General features: G+C 48.9%; 1 protein-coding gene across 1 annotated transcript; it reads left to right on the forward strand.

Annotated features, from left to right (window-relative positions):
* The first annotated feature begins 10,676 nt into the window (after window positions 1–10,676).
* On the forward strand, window positions 10,677–15,206 carry gtf3c4 (general transcription factor IIIC, polypeptide 4). The gene is made up of 5 exons (XM_030342233.1): window positions 10,677–11,029; window positions 11,486–13,309; window positions 13,732–13,862; window positions 14,547–14,635; window positions 14,933–15,206. Exons 1-5 carry the CDS (start codon window positions 10,715–10,717, stop codon window positions 14,995–14,997), a joined length of 2,424 nt encoding a protein of 807 aa, XP_030198093.1. The 5' UTR covers window positions 10,677–10,714; the 3' UTR covers window positions 14,998–15,206.
* The last annotated feature ends 7,613 nt before the right edge of the window (window positions 15,207–22,819 follow it).

Below are 22,819 nucleotides of genomic sequence, written 5' to 3' on the forward strand. Positions count from 1 at the left end.
GTGGGGAGGAGGTGGGGGAGGAGGGGGAGGAGGTGACGATGGAGGTGGCTTTTGTTCCAGATCCCGGGGAAGTGGGTGGTGGGAGAGATGAGGGAAGACAAGAATAATGGGGAAAAGGGGAAAAGAATAGGAAGGAAGCAGAGGGAAGAGAGAGGCGAGAGGAGAAGGAGCTGTGAAGGAAGGTTAGTGAAAGTGACCTGTTTTAAAGTCTGCCCCCACTTTCTAATGGAGTATTAGCTAGAATCCAGGGCAGCGGCCGCATCAAACACCTCTTTTTTTCCAGCCTTTTTCTGCTGACTGTAATGACCTCCTCCATTTCTTCTGGGGGGAGTTTTTTTTTTTTTTCAGGTCTGCAGTACAAATTGCCCGTGTCACCCTGAAGAGATAATTTTAGCTCCATTCACATCATCCTGTGAGGAGGAGCCAACGCAGAGCACAAAGTTATTCTAGAGGGTAAGCATTATCTCTCTCTCTCTCTCTCTCTCTCTCTCTCTCTTACTCCCTCTCTCTCTCTCTCTCTCTCTCTCTCTCTCTCTCTCTCTCTTACTCTCTCTCTCTTACTCCCTCTCTCTCTCTCTCTCTCTCTCTCTCTCTCTCTCTCTCTCTCTCTCTCTCTCTCTCTCTCTCTCTCTCTCTCTCTCTCTCTCTCTCTCTCTCTCTCTCTCTCTCTCTCTCTCTCTCTCCCTCCCTCCCTCTCTCTTTCGGTGTGTGCATGCGTGCACACATTTGCACGATGCAGCACTACATACCCGTCCAAAATACCGACCCTCCCTTCCCTCCTCCTCCTACTCCTCCTCCTCCTCCAATCCCATGCGGTTCTCCGTTCCCTGGTCACATGGCGCCCAGAGCCGAGCCAGATCGGACCGGCGCCAGAGAAGCCAGCAGCGGATCCTCTGCTCCCTTCCTGTCCATCTCATGGCCTACTCGGGGGCCTATCTGTCTGGCTGCCGTACAGCCCAGCGAGAGAGCCCTCGTAAAGGCTCTGGCAGCACCAGGAACTTTCCCTCGACCTCCAGCCTCCCAAGGACACTGACCCAGTTGTTGGCCGCTCGAGCCGAGATGTTGTTGTTTTTTCCCCTGAACTTGGTCCTCCTCAGCAGAAGGAACGATAAGTGAGTGAGGATGATCTGGAGGAAGTACCATCATCAACATCATCATCAACATCATCATCATCATCATCATCATCATCATCATCATCATCATCATCATCATCATCATCATCATCGTCATCATCATCATCCCATTATGGCACTGCACTCCAAACGGCCCTGGATAGAGGATCTCTCTTCTGGGATCCTCTTCAAGGTTTCTCCTGTTTGGAATCCTTTAATATTGTTACTGTTTTCAAGGGCCAAACAGGTGCAATGTACTTGACATGATCAAGAAAAGGGGGAGGGGGGAGAGAGGGGGTTTGGTTGTTAGTCTGGCCTAAAAAGGTATTTGGTTCAATTCCCAAGGTCCACAGTCAGTCGAAATCCTAAAGGGAGATGCCCAAACCCGTAACTGGTCCTCAAAGATCCGAAATAGGCACCTGAATAAAACAATGTGGTGGGGGACTATCTTTGACTTCTAGCATTCTAACACGCTAGAATGTTAGAAGGTGATCATGCTAACAAGCATGGGTCCTGTCCTGTCAGCCCCATTGTTCCCGGGGACGGTGACAGGACAGATGGGGGGGCCTCTGCCACCTCTCCATCCCCATCACTGAGCACATCCATAACGCCGGGTGAGGGGGTGAAGGCGCGGGTCTGGCCCTGTCCTGTTTAATATCTAACGGGAGACTGCCTGGTGGCTGCAGCGGTGCCAACCTCCAGCGCCCCCCAGTCCTCCCACAAGTGCCATATGGGCGACCCAGCCCCATTCCATTAGCGGCTCCCAACCAGAGGCTGAGGAGCGGGCCGGGGCCCGGGGCCCGGGGTCCCCGGGCCTCCCCTGGCGCTGCCACAGGGCATGCCCTGCCCACCGCCAGCTGCCAACAGCAGGTCAGCTGCACGGGAGAGGGCCCCTGTCTTCACCTGCTCCAGGAGACATCCAGCCGCCTCCGCCGGGCAGAGGCAGACGACAGCAGGTCAGACAACCAACCAGCCTGAGCAGACGGCCAGCCAGCGACTGCAGACAGGCAACCAGAGACCACCTCCAGCAAACCAGCCGGCCAGCCAGCCGCAACAGCAGGCGGGGAAGACAATGGGACAGGAGATACTTGCGGCCTGTCAGTCCGTGCACGCAGAAAGCCCGGACAGTCAGCTAACCAGCCAGTCAACCATCAATGATAAACAGAGATAACAGACAGCCATCCAGACATCCAGTGTTTACAGACAGACAGACAGACAGACGAAAAAACCAATCAGTGCATACAAACTTGACACCAGTCAGCCAACCAACGACAGAGACAGCCAACCAGCCAGTCAACCAGCCATGGAAGCCAGTGACAACAGACAGCCAACCAGCATTCCAGTGTATACATACAGACAGACAGACAGACAGACAGACAGACAGACAGACAGACAGACAGACAGACAGACAGACAGACAGACAGACAGACAGAAAACCAGCCTGTGTGTACAGACACACAATCAGTCAACTAGGCAAGCAGCAGACCAGCCAGTGAACCAGAGATGACAGCAGCCAGCCAGTGAGTACAGCAGTGCTGCAGAAGGGAAATACAAGAAGCTAAACGCTGTGTCTGGAAGACTCAGCACACGCTGTTGGAGACTGAGAGGAATTTCAGCAGCTTCAGCAGATCTCTTACAAGATACAAGCCTGTCTGCCCGTTTAAACATCCCATTCCACTGCAGCTATTTAAGTCATAGTGGAGCATGGAGAGCCAAGGTGTTTCATTTGGTTATGTAAAGACACTCTGGGTTTCCTTAATGAATAAACACTTGTGGTTGTGGAACTCTTTGGTCCCGACAGATTAACCTCCAAGACCCCAATGTAAATGAGAGCGTGTTCTTCACAATTACAATTTCCTGTTTGGCCAAGTCTGTCACGCACACAACGCGCCTTCTGTGACCTTATTTACTGGTGAATGGCTAATGGGTTGAACTAACAGGTGCAGAGGAACATGTACACCAGTGAAGGAACCGTCCCTGAAGAGATAGAGACACACACGCACGCACTCATACACACACAGGCACACACAGACACACACAGACACACACAGACACACACACACACACACACACACACACACACACACACACACACACACACACACACACAGGAATGGAAAGAATATGGAAGTAAGGGCTCAGGCAGGAGATTTATAGACAAAGGATGGAGAGGAAGTAATGGAGAGAGTAATAGAGAGGGAAGATAGATGGCAGAAAAGAGGAGGAAATATATAGAGACAGACAGAAGAGAACGAAAGGAAATAGAGGAGCAAAGGGATGGAAAGAGGAGAAAGGAAGCAAAAGAGAGAGGGAGAGATAGAGAGCAGAATACAGAGGAAGAGGAAGATACATAAATAGAAAGATGGAGAGAATGAGAAAAGGAGAGAGAGAGATGAGGAACAGAATGATAGAGTGTGAAGATAGCGAGATACAGGTGGACAGAAGAGAAAGAACGATAGACGAAGAAGAACGCAACAGAAGGAGAGAAGAAGAGAGAGCGCTACGGGGAGAAGGAAGCGGAATGAGAGAGAGGCATTCCACGCATGGCATGGGAACGTCAGTGTGTGTGCTGGCAGCCTGTACCTGCTATAGGACCCCAGGCCTTTGGTTAATTAATCATCACAGCGGATGAATTATTCAGCCATTATCACCGTGAATAAATAAAGCAGCTTGTTTGCCTCTTAGGAAAGTTCTCCCCAATCAATTTCCGTGTTTCCTTTAATAAAATCGAGATCAAGGGGTTGTTGTGGGGCGTCTAAACACTGCCTTTGTCAACTAATGGGGAGTCACAGGCCTGTGTCAACAAGACTTATAGTGCACTTAATAAGAACATTTGTCGCCACTAACTCATGTGTGTTTTGCTGTTGCTCCGCGGGGTGATGTAAGAGAGGTGTTGGGGAGTACGGATCAATAACTATTTGTGATGGGTGCTAAGTGGGTGCTTAACACAGTTTCAGAATAGCCTGTATGAAAAAGAGAAAACGGTTTTGTGTTGATGGTGTCAGCCTCTTACAGCTTGTGGAAGGTAATTCAACTCTTTGCTCAAAGCCATGGAACATCTCGTTGTGTGTATGATCAGCAGGCAAACTCTTTTTTTTTTTTTTTATAAATAAACGTGTTTATCAAGGCAGTCATGAAAAAGGTGAAATTTACTTCAAATATGTACAAACAAAGTAAAAATGGGCCAAACGCGTGTTTTCCTTTCAAGCTAAAAACCTTCTACTAAAATATTCTGGCATATCCAAATAATATAAAATGAGTTCTCCATTTCAGATATCAGAACATAAGAGCAATACAATTATTAGTACCTTACCAAGTTACTAAGCCTGAAACTCAAACAACATTATAAGACAATATATTCTAGTATCATGCGTCGTGTAGGTTTATAAATAAATATTTAATACTTAACATCTCAATAATGAAATGGCTTTATATATTACCATTGGTTCATGCAACACAACACAATCACCCACCAACAATTGTTTTATAGAATGTACCTCTTATATTTTTGCATTGCTTTACAGACCGCAGAGCCTGGAAGCGTCCGTCCCCAGGATACCAGAGCAGTACCCGGCCATGGGCTCTGCGGCTAGGCTAATGCTAGCACCCTTTAGCAACAGCTAGACAGGATTAGCAGTGCTACAGGTTCAACATCTGGTCCGATGTAAAGCGCTTATGGATGTTTACATTGCACCCGTCAGCCTCATTTTAGCCACCCGTCACGGGTAAACACAATAAACAAAGACAGATATTTACGGGGGATAAGCTTCTGGCTTTGGTTGAAAGGTCACAGGTTCGATCCCCCGCAGCCCAGCGTGTAAACTCGACAGCTGAGTGAGACTGAGCCCCAGCTCCTTCTTGACCTTCATCTCTATCTGTGTTTTACTTACATGTAACTTCAGATAAAAGTCTCCCTTCCTTATTAGTAATTATAAACTGGTTTGGAAGATAAGAAAAAAACATATAAAAATGGTCTGTGTTCATATTAAGAGACACAGTGAGTTAAAGTGCAATATGGAGGATGTATTTTATTGCTGATGGAAGCAGATGTGAATTTTTTGGGGCTATTCAATCCCAATAAGCCCGTGTAAAGAAGGTATAGATTTTGACAAGATGGAGGCCCTGTCATGCTTCTACCACCCAGTAGATCACCCAAGGCAACAGGATACTGTAGTCGTGGTTAGGGTGTTTGTCTTCTAACCTCAAAGGTTCTGCGTTACCTGAAGACCTTCCTGAGCAAGAAGCCTGTAACCCTACCTGCTCCTTCACGACATGCGCCTAAACAACTTCAACCCGAGCCGCGTTGGATAAAAGCCGGGTGCTAAACACTAAATCGAGGGGATATAAATCTCTGCAATATTTCCCTCTCATCTCCCAGCGGCGTGTCCTCGTGGAGTGAGGAGCTGAGAACCAGGGCTTTCCCTTCTAATATGGCGGCAGGCACGGAGCTACTGTTATATTTAAGAGCACGGTGTGTGTGTGTGTGTACAGAAGACAGCCGGGCCCGTACACATAATGCGATGTGGCACTGGAAGGGGGGGGGGTGCTGGTAGGCTGGGGGGAGGGATGGCGGGGGGGGTGGTGATGATGATGGTGCAGGTGGGGTTGGTTAGTACAGCAGCCTGTTCCCCCCCCCCCACCCCAAAGGACAGGATTGGGTAGAGGGGGAGGGAGGGGAGGGGGGGATGGTTTATGGCGGAGCACTGATTGAGAGCAACACCTGTCAGGTGCGGCCGTTCGCAGTTGACGGCACACAAGTGAGCGCCGCGTGCACTGATACGACCGCTAATCTCCGACGCGGAAACCCGCTGGGAGGGGAGAGAGAGAGATACACAGAGAGGGAGAGAGACATACACAGAGAGGGAGAGAGAGATACACAGAGAGGGAGAGAGAGATACACAGAGAGGGAGAGAGACATACACAGAGAGGGAGAGAGACATACACAGAGAGGGAGAGAGAGATACACAGAGAGGGAGAGAGAGATACACAGAGAGGGAGAGAGACATACACAGAGAGGGAGAGAGACATACACAGAGAGGGAGAGAGAGATACACAGAGAGGGAGAGAGAGATACACAGAGAGGGAGAGAGACATACACAGAGAGGGAGAGAGAGATACACAGAGAGGGAGAGAGAGATACAGAGAGGGAGAGAGAGATACACAGAGAGGGAGAGAGAGATACACAGAGAGGGAGAGAGAGAGATACACAGAGAGGGAGAGAGAGATACACAGAGAGGGAGAGAGAGAGATACACAGAGAGGGAGAGAGAGATACAGAGAGGGAGAGAGAGATACACAGAGAGGGAGAGAGAGATACACAGAGGGAGAGAGAGATACAGAGAGGGAGAGAGAGATACACAGAGAGGGAGAGAGAGATACACAGAGAGGGAGAGAGAGATACAGAGAGGGAGAGAGAGATAAACAGAGAGGGAGAGAGAGATACACAGAGGGAGAGAGAGATACACAGAGAGGGAGAGAAAGAGATACACAGAGAGGGAGAGAGAGATACAGAGAGGGAGAGAGGGAGATAAACAGAGAGGGGGAGAGAGACAGAGAGAGAGAGAGAGAGAGAGAGAGAGAGAGAGAGAGAGAGAGAGAGAGAGAGAGAGAGAGAGAGAGAGAGAGAGAGAGAGAGAGAGAGAGAGAGAGAGAGAAAGAGGAGGAAAGAGAAAATAAGAATGAGTGGAAGAAGGAGAAAGAGTGAAGAATAGACATGGAAACAAGGAGGGAGAGAAGGAAGGAAAGAAAGAAAGAGGAGAGAAGAGATATATGGATAAAAGAGAGATAAAATAGCAGGAAGGAGGGAGAGGGAAATTAAGACAATGAAAGGGACACAGAGCGAGTCCGAGATTAGGAAAGAAAGGTTAGAAAGATGGAGAGAGAGAGAGAGAGAGAGAGAGAGAGAGAGAGAGAGAGAGAGAGAGAGAGAGAGAGAGAGAGAGAGAGAGAGAGAGAGAGAGAGAGAGAGAGAGAGAGAGAGAGAGAGAGAGAGAACAAGGCAGGACACCAAGCAGCACCGGATCGTTTTTCAAACAAAACAAAAAAATGCATTTGGTGTATTTTGCGAGCGTCTCCGCCGGGGCCAGAGTCTCCGGAGCCACTATGAAAGCACGCTGATCTGCTCTAAATACATTTCATTATCATCCTCATGATTATGCCGCTAATTGTGTGCCTGCCAGTTTGTTTGTGTGTGTTTGTGTGCCTGCCCGTATGTATGTGTGTGCGTACGTACGTACGTACGTACGTACGTGCACGTCTATGTGTGTATGGTTGCCTGCCAGTATGCATGTGTGTATGTGTGTGCCTTCCAGTATGTGTGTGTGTGTGTGTGTGTGTGTGTGTGTGTGTGTGTGTGTGTGTGTGTGTGTGTGTGTGTGCACGTGTATGCCAGTATGTTTGAGTGTGTGTGTGTGTGTGTGCATGCCAGTATGCATGTGTGTGTGTGTGTGTGTGTGTGTGTGTATGTGTGTCTGCGTGTGTGTGTGTGTGTGTGTGTGTGTGTGCGTACCGCCAGTATGTATGTGTATTTCTTCCTGTGCGTGTGCATGCGTGCACGCGTCTATGAGTGTGTTTTGCTAACTCGTTGCAGCAGGCCCCTCCGGCGAGACTGCCTGATGATAAAACCCTCACCGAGCCGTGCATCAGGACGCGGCCCCTCCGGGCGTACACGCCCCGTGCACCAGGCCCGGGCCTGATGCACGGGGCTAACCGCGGCGCAGGACTGCTGCGCTGCGCCGGGACCCACGGGGTGGGGGGGGGGGGGGGGGCACCGCAGACGGCAGCGAGACAGCAGGTGGTTACCGTGGATACCGAGCGGCGCGACCTCGTCCCGCGACCTCATCCATCCACGTTCCGAAAGACTCGCGCCCGGGAGACACTGCCTCTGCTCTGCAGTACTGTGTGTACAGTACACACAAGAGCAGAAAGGGATTATGGGAAATGTTCAACATCAGACGACGGGACGTAAACAAAGGTCAGGTTCCCACCCAAATGGTTGTGTGAGAGACTTGTGTACAAACTTTTGTGCTCTGGGCTACGAAGTGAAAAGTCAGCTCTCAACATGACTTTCCGGGATGGAGGATGAAACGCCACATGCACTTTTTTGTGTGAGTATTTCGCACTGAATGAATGACAAAGCTGTTACGTACGAAAAATTTAAATTAAATTATTTTAAAAAGCATGACTTCATCTATTTATTAACACCCGATAAACTAAACAAATACATGACCAGTTTGTCTTTGGACAATGGGGATGGAATCCAGAACCTTTTTTTCAGTGAGCTTGAGTCTCACCACCTAACTGCTAGACTATCCTGCCCTGAAATACGAGTTTCAGACAGCAGTCTTAAACATCTCTCCACCGGCGACGCAGAAGGGGCTGGGAGCAGCAGCAGTCAGGTGTGGATCCGTCCCTCACCGAGCACCCCCGCTCCCGGCTCTCCCTTCCTACACGGAGACACTGACAGGAGTGGGTAAAGTTTTTGTGACAGCGTTTGATGAATGTTTAATCGGACGTTCATGTGGGCCCCGGTCTGGGATTGGATCCCTAGTCAGAACCCAGAGACGAGACACAGCAGGTGTGTGAAATATTCATTCACTACACGCCTCATTAAGAATGAAACACACAACGCGCTCCCAGTCATTTATTCATTCCGATTATTGAAACAAAAGATGGAAAAATGGGAGAGATTAAAACAAGGAGGGGGTACCATCAAGCTATTCTATATTTGTCTTGCCGATTTGTAACGATTTGTTTTGTGAGAAATAACTCAACTGCCATGTTGAAGTCCCACACTGTCATCTCACTGAGAGTTGAGTGGAGACCCGGAGAGAGAGACAGGAAAAGAGAGAGACGCTTTCAAAGTATGCAACCAATCACTGTCTCCGTCTCTCTCTGTGGCTCTCTAGCTACCCCCTCTTTTTTAACCAGCCACCGCGGGTTAACCTCTGACCCGTCTGGGGGCGTTCGGTGACTCATCTTAGTACGCACGCTGGCGCAGCACTGTGATGACAACGCCGTCGCACGGCGATTCTCCGTCTTCCCACATTAATTACCGGGAACGCCGTGCGACGGCGTTCCCGGTAATTAATGTGGGAAGGCGGAGAATGGATGGCGACGTCGCGCACGGACAGTGGCCGCCGCGCAAGGACACCCCGTGACGGATGTTGCCTCTGTCACGGGTTATAGATGGTTCCGGATCACGTGCATTTTTTACCATTAGCGAGGAGAGATGAATGTCGTGTCATCGTTTGCGCGGCAAAATATGTAAAAACTGCAATTTTAATTGAAATACTGACGTCCTAACTAATGTTGTGTGAGGACGATGTGCACTGTGTGAAATGCCATTAGGATAATAGGCCTTTACATATTATATTGTGCATATCCTACAAAGAGGTGAGTATTAACACAGCAAGGACAGCTTGAACTTGAAGCCCAAGTTTACATCATATTATTTTCTAGGCCATTCATTTAATATAAAATAATAGGCTCTTACTTGAAGACGAACAAACAGATATATACAAAATGTATAAATATATGAAATATAAATATTGACGAACTAGTCAGAGTGGACAGAAGTCTATCATTAAAAACAACTTTCTTGTATAAATAGAAGTTTAACATGTAGGAAATATTCACTCACCCTCCTCTCTTTATCAGGTCCGCGAGGCGGAGAATAATTTAGCATCCAATCAATTGATATGCAGATTAAATCCAGCAGGAAAACGGTCTTCGGAACAGCTGCATATAAGACGCATCCCCAAATGATCAACATACAGAGTACAAAATCTTTAAAGCATGGTTAATTCATTAAACACACCTAATTGCCATTTTAAAGAAGGGTTTTATTTTACCAGGGTCAAATGTTAATGCTTGTGTTGCCAATTGACTTTTGCATAGCCCTCAGTGGAAAAAACAAAAATATTAGTTCCACATTTATATTCCTATCACCTACATGTTGACAATACCTGCCGTAAAGACCGTTTTCAAATCGGGGTCATGGGGTCATACCAGGTGTGAGCTCGTGACTTTAATCTGTCTGTTTCACGTACAGATGACAGAGTTTCGAATTTACATTGAGCAGCCCTATTCATATTCAGACGCTTTAGAGAGGTGGACACAATTCAAATTACGATCGCTATTGACCCGATTTCCAAAACTATATTACATTCAAGTAATTCTTAATGTTGAATAATTATTAGCTAGGTCCAAACAAACAAGCTTTATTTTTTGTTCTAGATCAATCAATATCAATATACACTGCTATATTAAACATAATATGCCATTAGATGGAGTTCTTTGCTTAATGTGTAATTAAAATGAAAACTACTTTCACACATTGTAGAAGATCAACCGGTGAAAAGGGACCATCAACAAGAATTCAAAATGCACTCGTTTTGTTCATTAAATGTTTATGAAAATGTAAATGTGTCTTGATACAGTCAGTGGAGCTTTCTATCGATATTTTGATTGTTTTAACCCATATTTTAAAAGAACCAAGTTTCCGGACTACTACGGCAACATTAGAAAACTACAACACGTCAGAGGAAGTACGCGTCCCAGCCTCACTGCCTCCTCCTGACGTCACTTCCCACACACGAAAAAATGGCGGCGGCCATATCTTCGGTTTCTACTGCTGTACAAATGCAAGAAAGGGTGGTTTTTAAGACCGAGCCAGAAGCCGATGACGTGACCAACCCGGATTTAGGAGCGGTGCTGAAACGGGACCCCGTGGTCACGTTGATTTGTCCGCTGAGCGGAATACAGCCGGTGACATGGGCACAGGACCACCGGATTGCTGTCTCCACCACTGGTGCTGTGGCGTTGATCGAGCTGGTGTGTGACGTCCACAGCAACAAACAGGACATGACCATGCAAAGGACGTCAATCCCCGTGCGGCAGGATGTCCTCCAGCTAAAGGTATCTTCCGCCAAGCGTCAGCTGATCACAACATCACTGTGACAGCTGGTCGTTATGACTCGTGACTCAAGAGCAGGTGTTGTTTTTTCTAAAAGTTATGTCATGTCGTATTTGTCAGACAGTCCAAGAAGATCTCAGAATCTTCTCCGCCAAATGTTGGCTAGCCAGACCTTTTGTGTCATATCTACGATCACACGTCAGAGGTTCTTTTCTTTAACAAGCTTCTCCTTCTCTTGAAAATAGTCGTGCAGTGCATTTACAACTAGTCCATAATAGTCTATAGTCTTTTTTGCATGCTTAAAGTAACTATAATTTCAAGGGGAGCACTATAACGCTTTGGCTATACCAAACAGACTAGCACTGGAATTGCCAAAGCAAACAACGGTATAATCACAATTTTTTTTATTTTGGTTTCCGTGTCTTTCCTCCCCCGTCTTCCTCTGTGTGTGTGTTCAGGTGGGGCCTGCAGACGAGCTCGCCAGAGCCAGAGACAAGTTCTCCTCCCACCCGGACCCCACAATCAACCAGGCCTTCATGACCGACCGCGTCATCAACCCCCACGTGGGAACCCACAGGGGCGTCAAGTACACCAGCTGGTCCCCGCTGGGCTGCGACGCCGGCGGCCGCTGCCTCCTGGCCGTCCTCTCCCTGGACCAGCGCCTCACCGTCCACAACAGCGTCAAGCGCCTGCAGTGGAACATGCTCGCCGACCTCACGGACTCGTACTCGCGCAGGCTAGCGGAGCGCAACTACTCCCGTAAGAACTCCGCCGACGCCGACGACGACGACGACTCGGCGTCGCCCGCCGCCCCGGCCGCGGAGAACCTCCTCAACCTGGAGGAGCTCCGGCGGCGCTTCCGCATGCAGACGCCGCTGCGCATGGAGTGGTCCAGCGTGTACACGGTCAAGCACCTGGCGGCGGACCACGCCTGCCGCGAGGCGGAGATGGTGCTGCTGGCCGTGCTGATGGAGAACGGCGACCTGGTGCTGTGGCAGTTCGACCTGCCCTTCGCGCCGGGCTCGGCGCCCACGGTCTACGACGTCATCGAGTCGGGCGTGCCGGGCCCCACCGAGGTGGCGTGGTGGGAGTACGACGGCGGCGACCGCCGCATGAGCGGGCTGATCGTGGGCAGCGACGTGGGCCCGGTGAAGATCCTGCCCGTCAACATGGCGCGGGTCAAGGGCTACTTCACGCTGCGCAAGCCGGTGGTGCTGTGGCCGGAGGAGGACCGGATCCCCGTGGAGAACATCCGCTGCGTGCCCATGTTCCACCCGGTGCAGAAGACCCCCTGCAGCCTGGTGCTGGCCTCGCGCGGCTGCTACGTCTTCTGGTGCCTGCTGATGATCTCGCCGGCGGGGCTCAACGTGTTCAACGCGCACATCCCCGGCCTGCACTCGCTGCCCATCGTGTCGCTGGTGGCCACGCGGCGGGGCGGCGTCGCGGTCTACACCTGCTCCATGGACGGCGCGGTGAAGAAGCTGGTGCCGCGCTTCACGGACGCCGGCGCCATGGTGTTCAGCCAGGAGGACGCGCTGCCGCCGGACACCTTCCCCGGCCGCCGCACGCTGTCCATCGCCGTCAGCCCCAACGGCGCCTACCTGGCCCTGGCCAACACCCAGGGCATGGTGGGCGGCTACCACCCGGCGGAGAAGACCTACCAGGTGAACTTTGTCAGCCTGAAGACGACGGAGACGGCGACGGCGCTGCTCCTCAGGTCCCCGGCGCAGAGCCTCTACCGGATGGCCGACCTGCTGGACCTGGTGCGCTGGACGGTGCTGCGGGAGAAGGCCCTGCCCCCGGCCCTGATGGACGCCGTCGACGAGAAGACCCGCGGCTCGGACTCGGCCTACTTCTGGCGGTTCAAGCTCTTCCTGCTGCGCATGCTCCTGCTGTCGCTGCAGAAGAAGCCGGCGGACCCTCGGTGGAAGCCGTCCCATAAGCACTCAAAGGCCTTCTTCAGGGACGAGGACGAGGAGGACGACGAGGCAGAGGAGGAGGAGGAGGAGGCGGAGGAGGTGGAGGAGGAGACGGCGACGGCGGAAGGCGGGGAGGCTGGGTCGACGCGCGCGCGGCCGGGGGTGAAGGTGGAGGACGCCGGGCAGCGCATGGCGGAGCTGAAGGCGGAGATGAAGGTGGTGGAGGCCCACCTGATCAAGGAGCACATGAAGAAGGTCCTTGGGGATGTGTACCTCAACATCTGGTCGGCCGTCAACACCAGCGTCCCCACCGGCGGTCTGGTGGACTACCTCTCTGAGGGGCCGGGTGACCGGGATGCAGAGGTAAAGCTCGATGCCGACCTCCGACCCCACTGGTTCACCTCGGCTTCTGCTCTGCTTCCCCTGACCAGTCACCTGACCCAATGTCTCGTGGGAGGTTAGACTGCATGCTTTCTCATGCTTTACTGATCTGATGAGATCTTGATTAGCCGTTACATTTCAAAATCAATCATCTACTCGGGGCGTCACAAGTTTCCGCCCAGATTTATGACAGATGGGTTGACCTACCGGCCAGCCAATGCACTGTACTGGCTGATCTAGCCACTAAACATCTAAATGGACTCTCTCACTTGAGATGTCACTACGGGGAAGGTAGAATCAGAGGTCCTTGACTAGACTACATGCTTTAGGGCGGGGTATGGATAAACTGATTGCACTTCTTTTTCTTTCTCTCATCTGTTCGTTACCTCCCTCCATTTGAACAGGTCCTGATCGGGCACATTAAGAAGAAGATGCAGAAGCAGAAGTTCCCGGAGCGCTGTAGCCTCTGTGCGGAGGTGCTGCCCTTCTCCGACTTCAAACAAACCGTCTGTCAGAACGGACACCTCTGGCAGAGGTAATGAGTCAACTGGGTCTCTACTAGCTTAATGTATAGAACCAATGTTTTGGGTTCGTTCTGGGTTCAAATCCACAATGTCCGAACCCTACATGGAAGCACCCTTGAGCAGGTCGCCCTCACCCCCACCCGCTCCTCAGTGACGTGGGTCTGAATCCCCTGCCAGTCTCGTTCGATACAAGCGCCTGCTACTCATTGTAGTTTTCTCTCAGAACCGGGATATATTTGGCTACATAGAGCTTGGCTGTCTGGAAGGAAGTCTCTGTTCTCTGAGTTAAGTTAAGGCAGGAAGTACAGAAATTAATCAACCCCTCTCTTCCTGCCAAATGGCTCCCATGGCGGTTTATTTGTCTTCCAATATGTGCAATCAGCCATCTTGGTATTTACCACCTCCTGGTATTTACCCACGCACCACTCTGTCCTCGTAAACAACACGCCTCTCCTTCGCACTCTGCTCAAATCCTCGCCACGCTGGAAGAGGGAGGCAGTGCCCCTAGTGGCCACTGAGGGGACTACGCATCAACTGCCTCCTATATTTATTGGTTACAGTTTGAAATACTGTGGGCATTTCTCACAATAGGCTCTCTGATTTTTATCTCTGTCTCTCTTTCACTGCTACTGTTCCTCTCTATCCATTCTCTCTCTCTCACTCCCCCTCTCTCTCTCCCCCTCTCTCTCCCCCAGGTGTGTGTTATCGTATCAGACCTGCCAGGCTCTCACGTTTAAGCGATGCCTGCTGTTGGACAGCATTGCTGCGGAGCCTGAGGATGATGGTAAGCACTTCTTCCTGTGTTTTTTATAACAGAAATGCTTCTTTACTACTTGTTACTTGATTTGTACTAAATTTTTCTATGAATCGTTCTTATTTTCTCCCAGTAAAGTCAAAGGCTGAACATGTCATTTTCATATTATTTGCGGCCTTAATCCAACAGTTGGTTGACACACTTTCACACTTAAGCTCGGATCTTAAAGAACGTTAACATGTAACAGCGGTCAGCTTAGGACGAGTATCTGAAATCACTGCACTGAAGATTTGCAAAGTAGTAAATGTTTGTGTCCTGGGTCTCCAGCTCCAGAGTGGATTAAGAAGATCCTGAAAGGACCGTGTCCGTACTGTGACTCCCCAATGATTTAGGAGAACCAGGACCGTCGTCACGGAAGCAAAGTATGCTATATGCAAAACACGCTAGCCCGGAGTTTCGATCAGGAACCTCTTCCAGCACTTGTTAGTTTGACTACAGAAAGTATTTTTATTTTTTTAACATTTTATTGAGGCCTGTACTCTTCCTTTGATCAGTGACTTCTGATATTACCGAAATAAAGCTATATATTTTTGTATTTAAACTTGGTGCGTTTTATTTATTTTATTTTATTTTGCTTTGTGTGGGTATTACATTTTTCCAATTTCACTTGAATAAATTATGAATAACGCCGTTTTTTTCAGTACTGGCTTTTACTATAAAAATTACTTGAAATTAATGATTGCTTGGCTGGGGTTTGGAATTTTGTATGCAGGCATTCAGACTGTACTTTAAATATCCTTCCACACTTTCTTTTACTTTACATAAAAAACGTTTGTTCTACTTTTTTATATTTTATATATATAGTACACATAGATGCGCTCAGACCTATATTAGATATTTCTTTCCTCGTAAACCAACAAATACAGAATATTATGAATAATAAATGGAATGGTTAAAAAAATACCCTAACATACCTACATTAATTGGCACTGTAAAACAATCTCTTAGGCTCTGGGGAGCCAAAAACCGACGCTCAGTCATTCTCTCAGATGAGGACTTCTACTATTGTAAAACGGGGAAGAGCGCGCGAGGAGTGTGAATAAAGCAAATGTGTGGGTTTTAAAACGGATGCGGTGGCTCCCCCCGGGACGCAACCGTAATGATATTCACCAGTAATGAGGGAGAGAATATGGCACCAGATGTGATTCTAATTTTAATCAAGGGGGGACTAGAGGGTACATTGTTAAACACAATTAACCCTTTTTATATTTGGAGGAGGGTGGTGGGGGATGGGGAGGGGGACAAGCGTTGCTCTAAGGGGATACACGTTTACCAGTGTTGCCCTCCATCGCTGCCACCAACCCCCCCCACCCCCCCCCGGTCCACCCAGATACATGGAGGTCAGTGGCCGTGGATCAAAGTGGAGGACCGACCTGGGAGACTAGGCTAGTAGCAGGGTCTTCACCAGCGCCGGGCTCCGCGTCCCGCGCCGACCCCGGACGGGGAGCGGGAGACGCCATTCTTCCTCGGCGTGTCACGGGAGATGTGAGTCTACCCCGGGGCAGGGCGAGGAGTTACCGCCACGGCGCTCTCAACACTCAGGCCGTTAATAAAAGACAAGCTATTCATTTATTTATTAAAACCATCCCCGCTCCTCCCTCGTCGACCCCGGGCCCCAATATTGACAGTTTGCCTGAGACGAACGGCTATAAAGGCGAAGGAAAACAGAAGCGCGAACGGTTCCTTCCTCCACGGTTGAGAAGATAAATCATTTAACACGTCGTGGTTCCTGCCCCGCTTGTTAGAGGATCCGACGGTAAACAAATCACTCGATGTATCAACTTTTTCGGTTGGAATTCCTCGGCTACTTATTCCTAATTATCAGTTCTCAGGGTCTTTGATACAAATAAATAAGACATAAAGGGACCGGTGTGTGTTAATGGGGGGTGTGGATGAGAGTGGGGCACCGGCAGGTTAAACTCTGGCTGCGGGGTGTTTGAGTTGGGGATTGCTTGGCGTGTTGTTTGTCAAACGGAGAAGTCTTGCCTGAGGATTCCGCAGTGTTTCCTCTGCACTGATAGGTGGAGAGCCGCGGCATTAAAGAGGTTAGTTGTGTTTGGATGAACCTCCCTCTCCGCTTTAATAGAATAATCCGTCAAAGAGCACCTAGCAAGTAATTACCAGCCTCCCCCTCCTTGCATCCCTCGTCTCTCTCTCTCTCCTCTCTGTCTTGGCGTCTCTCAAGACTTCAAACGAACGGATCCCTTTTTTCCCTTGCTTTGCATACAATATTAATGGCCTTTATGTCCGTGGCTGAATTGTGTAAAACATTCAGAACACCTTTTCACCCTATTAGTTCATATGCTATTCCTTTTGTTTTGTTTATATATTTTAGGAGATGATTGGTCCCATTGTACGTTCTGCTGGAGAGCATGGAGTCCACTTTGTTTCTTCAGAAATGGGGTTTATGTATAAAACATGTCTGTTTTTTATTTAGACATTGTGTCTTGGCTGATGGGTTGGATTTGAGTGTAGATTACAAATTATTTTAAGAAATTTGTGGGTGTAGTTTTATCTGAAATCTACTGATTTCTGCTTTCTCTAAAAAAATATATCAACAATGTATTAAATTCATTAATTTTCATCACCATACAATGAAACATAAGACTTACTATATATTTAGGCAAATTCATTTAGCAGATATACAATGTGCATATCTATTTACCAAACAAAACATGTAGGTAATATATACGTATATAGGTGTATAATAAGGGTACAGTCATATTTATGTGATTGTATCTGGAGTTATTAGCCCATCTAACTGTATGAATGTTATTATTTTCCTTTTATTTTTTATTTCTGCAGTGCTATTTGATTGATTTAACAATGAGACACAACACACACTCTATCTGTCTCTCGCTCCCTCTCTGAAAAATAACTGACTTTGTACAAAGTTTGCGCCCCAAAATAAACTACAATAAACACACACACACACACACACACACACACACACAACAATAAACAAACACACTACAACAAACAGACACACTACACCAACACAAGACCTTACATTTATTCCTAGACAAATCATACCCCCCCAAATGAAAACAATATACGACACGCACACACACGCACACGCACACCCCCAGCACACACTGAGCACCACCTCCCCCAACTTGTCAGTGGTAATGAAGTGAGCAGGCAGGCTGCCCCCCTGTCTCCCCAGTGGCCAGCCTCTCAACACGGGATCCTTAACTGGTTGACTCCCCAGACTCGGCTCCCCAGGGGCCCGGGGCCCGCTGACCCAAGACCAGTCTGCTAGGTGGGGGGGTGAGGGGGGGGGGGGGAGTGGGGTGGCTGGGTTGTAAAGGTTGAGAGGGGTGGGATGTGTATCATTAGAGTCGCTACTTGCTCTGCCTCTTGGAGTCGGCGGCGTGGAACTAATACTGAACAGCACAATGGACCCCACCGAGGGCAGGGGAGGGGAGGGGACACTTTTTACTGCTACATTAATTAACCCCCTCCCCCTGCTCTCCGTCCCCCTCTTGCTCTGCCGTAATTAGGGAGGGGAAGGGTCGCCATTGTGTCGGCCGGTTAGCTTGACTTAAGAGTCTCACTGATTTAGCTCTCAGCGTTTTTTTCTGTTGTTGCTCTTTAAGGGTTGACACGATATAGATCTGAACTGCTCACTGATCAGGGCTGTCTTCTGTTGCCTGGAGGAACCTCAAGCAGCTGTTTTAAAAAAAAATACATGTTCTCGTAATTTCTGTTGTTGTCGTTTGTTGTTTTGTTGTGCATTTGACAGCGATTACCGTCGTGGAGAATGAAAAGGAAAAGGGAATACAGTCGCTTGTTCTGAGCGGCGACGGCGGCGGCGGAACCCGCTCGCTGATAACGGAGCCAGACGGGGTTTTATACCCGTCGGCGGTGGAGAGACGTCGCGAGTGACGGGTGTCTCTGGCTCCTCCATCACTCGCTGCCACCAGGAAGTGACAGGCCCCGGCGCTTCCTGTCGAGACGACATCATGCCTTCAGGTGGCTCCGTTCCGGAATCCTGGCGGGGAGGATTCCGGAACGCTAAACTTTGGGGGCCCTTTGAAGGCTAAGGGCTCTTTAGGTGTTGTCTTTTTATATTCCCCAAATTTAGCGGGAAGAAAGGACGGGGGGAGACGGAGAGGGGGAGAGAGAGAATGAAAGCAATGGAGGAAAAAAGGCGGCGTGGTTCACGTGAGAGTTTGCTTTAGGAGCGATCTTGCGGAGATCACAGCGTGTCAAATTCACACACCTCATATTTCACAGCACCTATCACAACCCATGTACCCAGCCTTTAAACGTACATTATGCAGCGCATTAGCGGCTTTCAGCTGCCAACAGAACAGTGGTGATGCAAGGCCCCTATTGCCTTTTACAATGCTATCTTACATTAGCTTGTTTAATTACAATACACCAATGCTGGAACAATTCTGAGGAATTTAAGATGATGGGAGAGACTGTATATATGTACAACTTGTTTTCTACAGGGACTATATGATAGGACGAGTGTGTGTGTGTGTGTGTGTGTGTGTGTGTGTGTGTGTGGGTGTGTGTGTGTGTGTGTGTGTGTGTGTGTGTGTGTGTGTGTTTGTGTGTGCGTGTACGTGTGTGTGTTTGTGTATGTGGGCATGCTTGTGTGTGTGTGTGTGTGTGTGTGCGTGCGTGTGTGTGCATGTTTGTGTGTGTGTGTGCGCGTGTGTGTTTGCGTGCATCTAATAGCGAGACAAATTATTTCCCAACTTGGTAAGGCAGAATTTATAATGAGTATTTTTCTGTGTGTTTTTCTTTTTTATAGAAATACCGGTAATAACCATGTGCAAAACCATTAGAATGAATATTTATGTCGCTTGTTATGAAATATTCATTAAGTAGGTATAAAAAAAGAACAAGGAATGAGACTAAGAGAGAAAAAGGGTGTGCGTGTGTGTATGGTGCGGGTGTGTGTGTTTGTCTGTTTGTCTGTGTGTGAGAGAGTGTGTACATATGTGAGTTGAGTGTAGGGGCGGTGGACCCTTCACTCTACCTATAGCAGAGCAGCCCAGACACAACCTTTAGATTCAAAATCTGACATATTTTAACAACAGCGGCACAACTGAGATCTCCCCTTCTCCACTTGTTTCCCCCCTTCCTTCCCTCCCCCCTGCCTCCCCTCCCAGCCTCCTCTGCTCCCTCTCTGCCTTAGGTGATACCAAGTTCCTCTGTTCATCCGATCTCATTTTCCCTCTCTCTATCTCTCTCTTCTCTCTCGCTGCCTCCCTCCCTCTTGCTATCTCTCTATCTGGCATCTCTCTCTCTCTCTCTCTCTCTCTCTCCCTCCCTCTCCCTCTCCCTCTCTCTCTCTCTCTCTCTCTCTCTCTCTCTCTCTCTCTCTCTCTCTCTCTCTCTCTCTCTCTCTCTCCCTACGTTTCCTTCCCTCTCTTCCTCTCGGTTCCATCTCTCCAAATTAAGAAATTAATGAGGGATCGGTTCTTTACCAACTGCCCCTGCAATGTTTACCACTGATGAAATTATAATGTGGCCGGCGTTGTTTTATTTATGAGCCAATTAGAGGAAGTGTTACTTGATTTGATGGGAAGCCGACACGGAGAGTACATTTAACTAATGGAGACCAAGAGAGAGGGAGAGAAAGAGAGAGAGAGAGAGAGAGAGAGAGAGAGAGAGAGAGAGAGAGAGAGAGAGAGAGAGAGAGAGACCAAGAGAGAGAGAGACCGAGAGAGAGAGAGAGAGAGAGAGACCGAGAGAGAGAGAGAGACCAAGAGAGAGAGAGACCGAGAGAGAAAGAGAGAGAGAGAGAGACAGAGAGAGAGAGAGCAAGAGAGAGAGAGAGCGGTCGAGACGAGAGGGAGAGGCCAAGAGAGAGCAAGAGAGAGAGAGAGAGATGCCAAGAGAGAGGTATAGAGCATGAGAGTGAGAGAGAGAGAGGCAGAGAGAAAGAGCGACCAAAAGAGAGGGAGAGAAAGAGAGACAGAGAGAGAGAGAGAGAGAGAGAGAGAGAGAGAGAGAGGGAACAAGAGCGGGCGAGGACAGCCGGGGCTGACTGTGGGGCACTGTGCTCTAGGATTACGTGGCTAATTGCTCTGTTTTATCTGTCTGTCACGGATAGCCATGCATATTTCAGCGTTCCCAAAGACTTTGATTGTTTGCACTCGTGTTGAGGCTGTAACAAGTGGAGCGCAGGCCAGAGTGGAGAGTAGTTAAGGGATGGCAGCGGGGGGTAGGGGGGGCGGGAGGAGGACAGGGTGGGGGGAGGACGTTGGGGTGTGTGTGTGTGTGTGTGTGTGTGGGGGGGGGGTTAGAGTGGGAAGAGGGTGTGGGTGTGGGGGGAGTAAGATGGGGTGATTGGGTAAGATGGTGGGGTGAGTGTGTGGGGGACGGGGGGGCTACGTGGCGGGAGGAAGAGGGGGGAGAGAGGAAGATGGTGGGGAGTGTGGGGGACAGGGGTTATTGCGGCATTAAAAGTTTCCCCGTAGTGACAGGTGCGGCCGCCCGGTTTTGACAAGCGAGGCGCTGTGTTTCGGAAGCGGAGAATTAAATCGGAACGGAATCTCACCGCTTACAGGGAGGCCTGTTGGAACACAGGGCGAGAACACCACAGTTCAACCCCTCGTTTTTTAATTAGAGCACACATCCAGCATGCATTGCAGCCGTCCACTGCGGGTCTGTGCTTTAGTTTGTGTGTGTGGTTTGAACGTGTTTGTATCTATATGCCCTGCGGCATTGCACTGCTGCTGTGTCAAGCAATTAGAAAACTTTGCATTAAATTACCCATGAAATTATCTCCGGTAAAAGGTCAGAGGTTATCACACACTTATTTTAAACACTTAATCAGCTAAGTGAAGGATTATTCCTGATAATGAAAAATGACGTATAGTAAGGGATGTATTGGCTCAATAAAAATGTGAACAAATGTATAAATAAACAATGTCTACTCCTTGGCTATCATTCTGTTTTGTATATCGCTGTCAATGTATAATGATGTCATTAGGAGACCAAGGGACACTTCAAGAAACTCCTGTCACACACACATACACACACACACACACACACGCACATGCACACATACACGCACACACAACACACACACACACACACACACACACACACACACACACACCACACACACACACACACACACACACACACACACACACACACACACACACACACACACACACCAAGCATACACACACCAGTGAGCTCCACAACCGGTCCACAACCGGCCGGGACCAACAGTTGTTTGTTTGAAAGTCGATCGGACCCTGCATGCAAAGGACGGGAAACTGGAGAAAAGCTGTCCTTAATTATCTGATGAGGGAAGCTTATCTGAATGGCTTCCTTTTTCTCTCCCGTGTTTTTTTTTTTTGTCCCGTCGGATCACATGGCGCACCTTTGCATAACAAAAGAGCTACGTGGCCTGGCCTGTCCTACATCAGCCCAGCCCTGATGCCCCGGTCCAGGGCTCGGGCGCTGGGCACACCCTGACTGGGGCCCCGGCCATGGCTCCATCCCATCCCCCACTGTTGTTTTTAGAGTCGTGAAAATTCACAGTACAACAGTTTTGATTTTACAGCCCTCTAAATTCCATGATCCATGCATTGTAGATTGTACAGTATATTGTTTTTTAATTTTGTATTAAAGAATGTTTTGATTCTCGAATAAAAACACAATTTAGTTGTAAATTAGAAGTCTGGAATACTTGACTGAAGAATTTTGAGTAGTATTCTACAATTCCAAAATTAAGAATTCTAGAATGAAGAATAACAATTCTTGATTATGCATTGAAGAATGAGGGTATTAATTCCATTCACAACCTTACCAACAACCACATTTTAATGTTAATGTTACAATTTTCTGTGTGTGTGTGTGTGTGTGTGTGTGTGTGTGTGTGTGTGTGTGTGTGTGTGTGTGTGTGTGTGTGTGTGTGTGTGTGTGTGTGAGTGTGTGTGTGTGTGTGTGTGTGTGTGTGTGGTTGCCGAGATGCTTCTGTAATTAATTCACGATTAAAAACATTAGTAGTGGCTTTGAGTGGTGACTTATTTAAGGGCTGCTACGAGTGGCGGCTTGGTTTCACGCTTTAGGAAATAGGAAACAAGATCCCCTGACAGGCCTTCTGTAGCCTTGCGTTTATACACTCCTACACGCACACACACACACAAACCTGCCTGCCTCCACACACACACA

Source organism: Gadus morhua, chromosome 19 (genome assembly GCF_902167405.1).
Source record: "Gadus morhua chromosome 19, gadMor3.0, whole genome shotgun sequence".
NCBI classification, from domain to species: Eukaryota; Metazoa; Chordata; class Actinopteri; order Gadiformes; family Gadidae; genus Gadus; species Gadus morhua.

Coding starts and splice junctions, on each gene's coding strand:
- gtf3c4 (XM_030342233.1), top strand. CDS start 10,715: ATGGCGGCGGCCATATCTTCGGTTTCTACTGCTGTACAAATGCAAGAA. Junction 13,310..13,731: donor CGGGTGACCGGGATGCAGAG/GTAAAGCTCGAT, acceptor CCATTTGAACAG/GTCCTGATCGGGCACATTAA. Junction 13,863..14,546: donor AACGGACACCTCTGGCAGAG/GTAATGAGTCAA, acceptor TCTCTCCCCCAG/GTGTGTGTTATCGTATCAGA.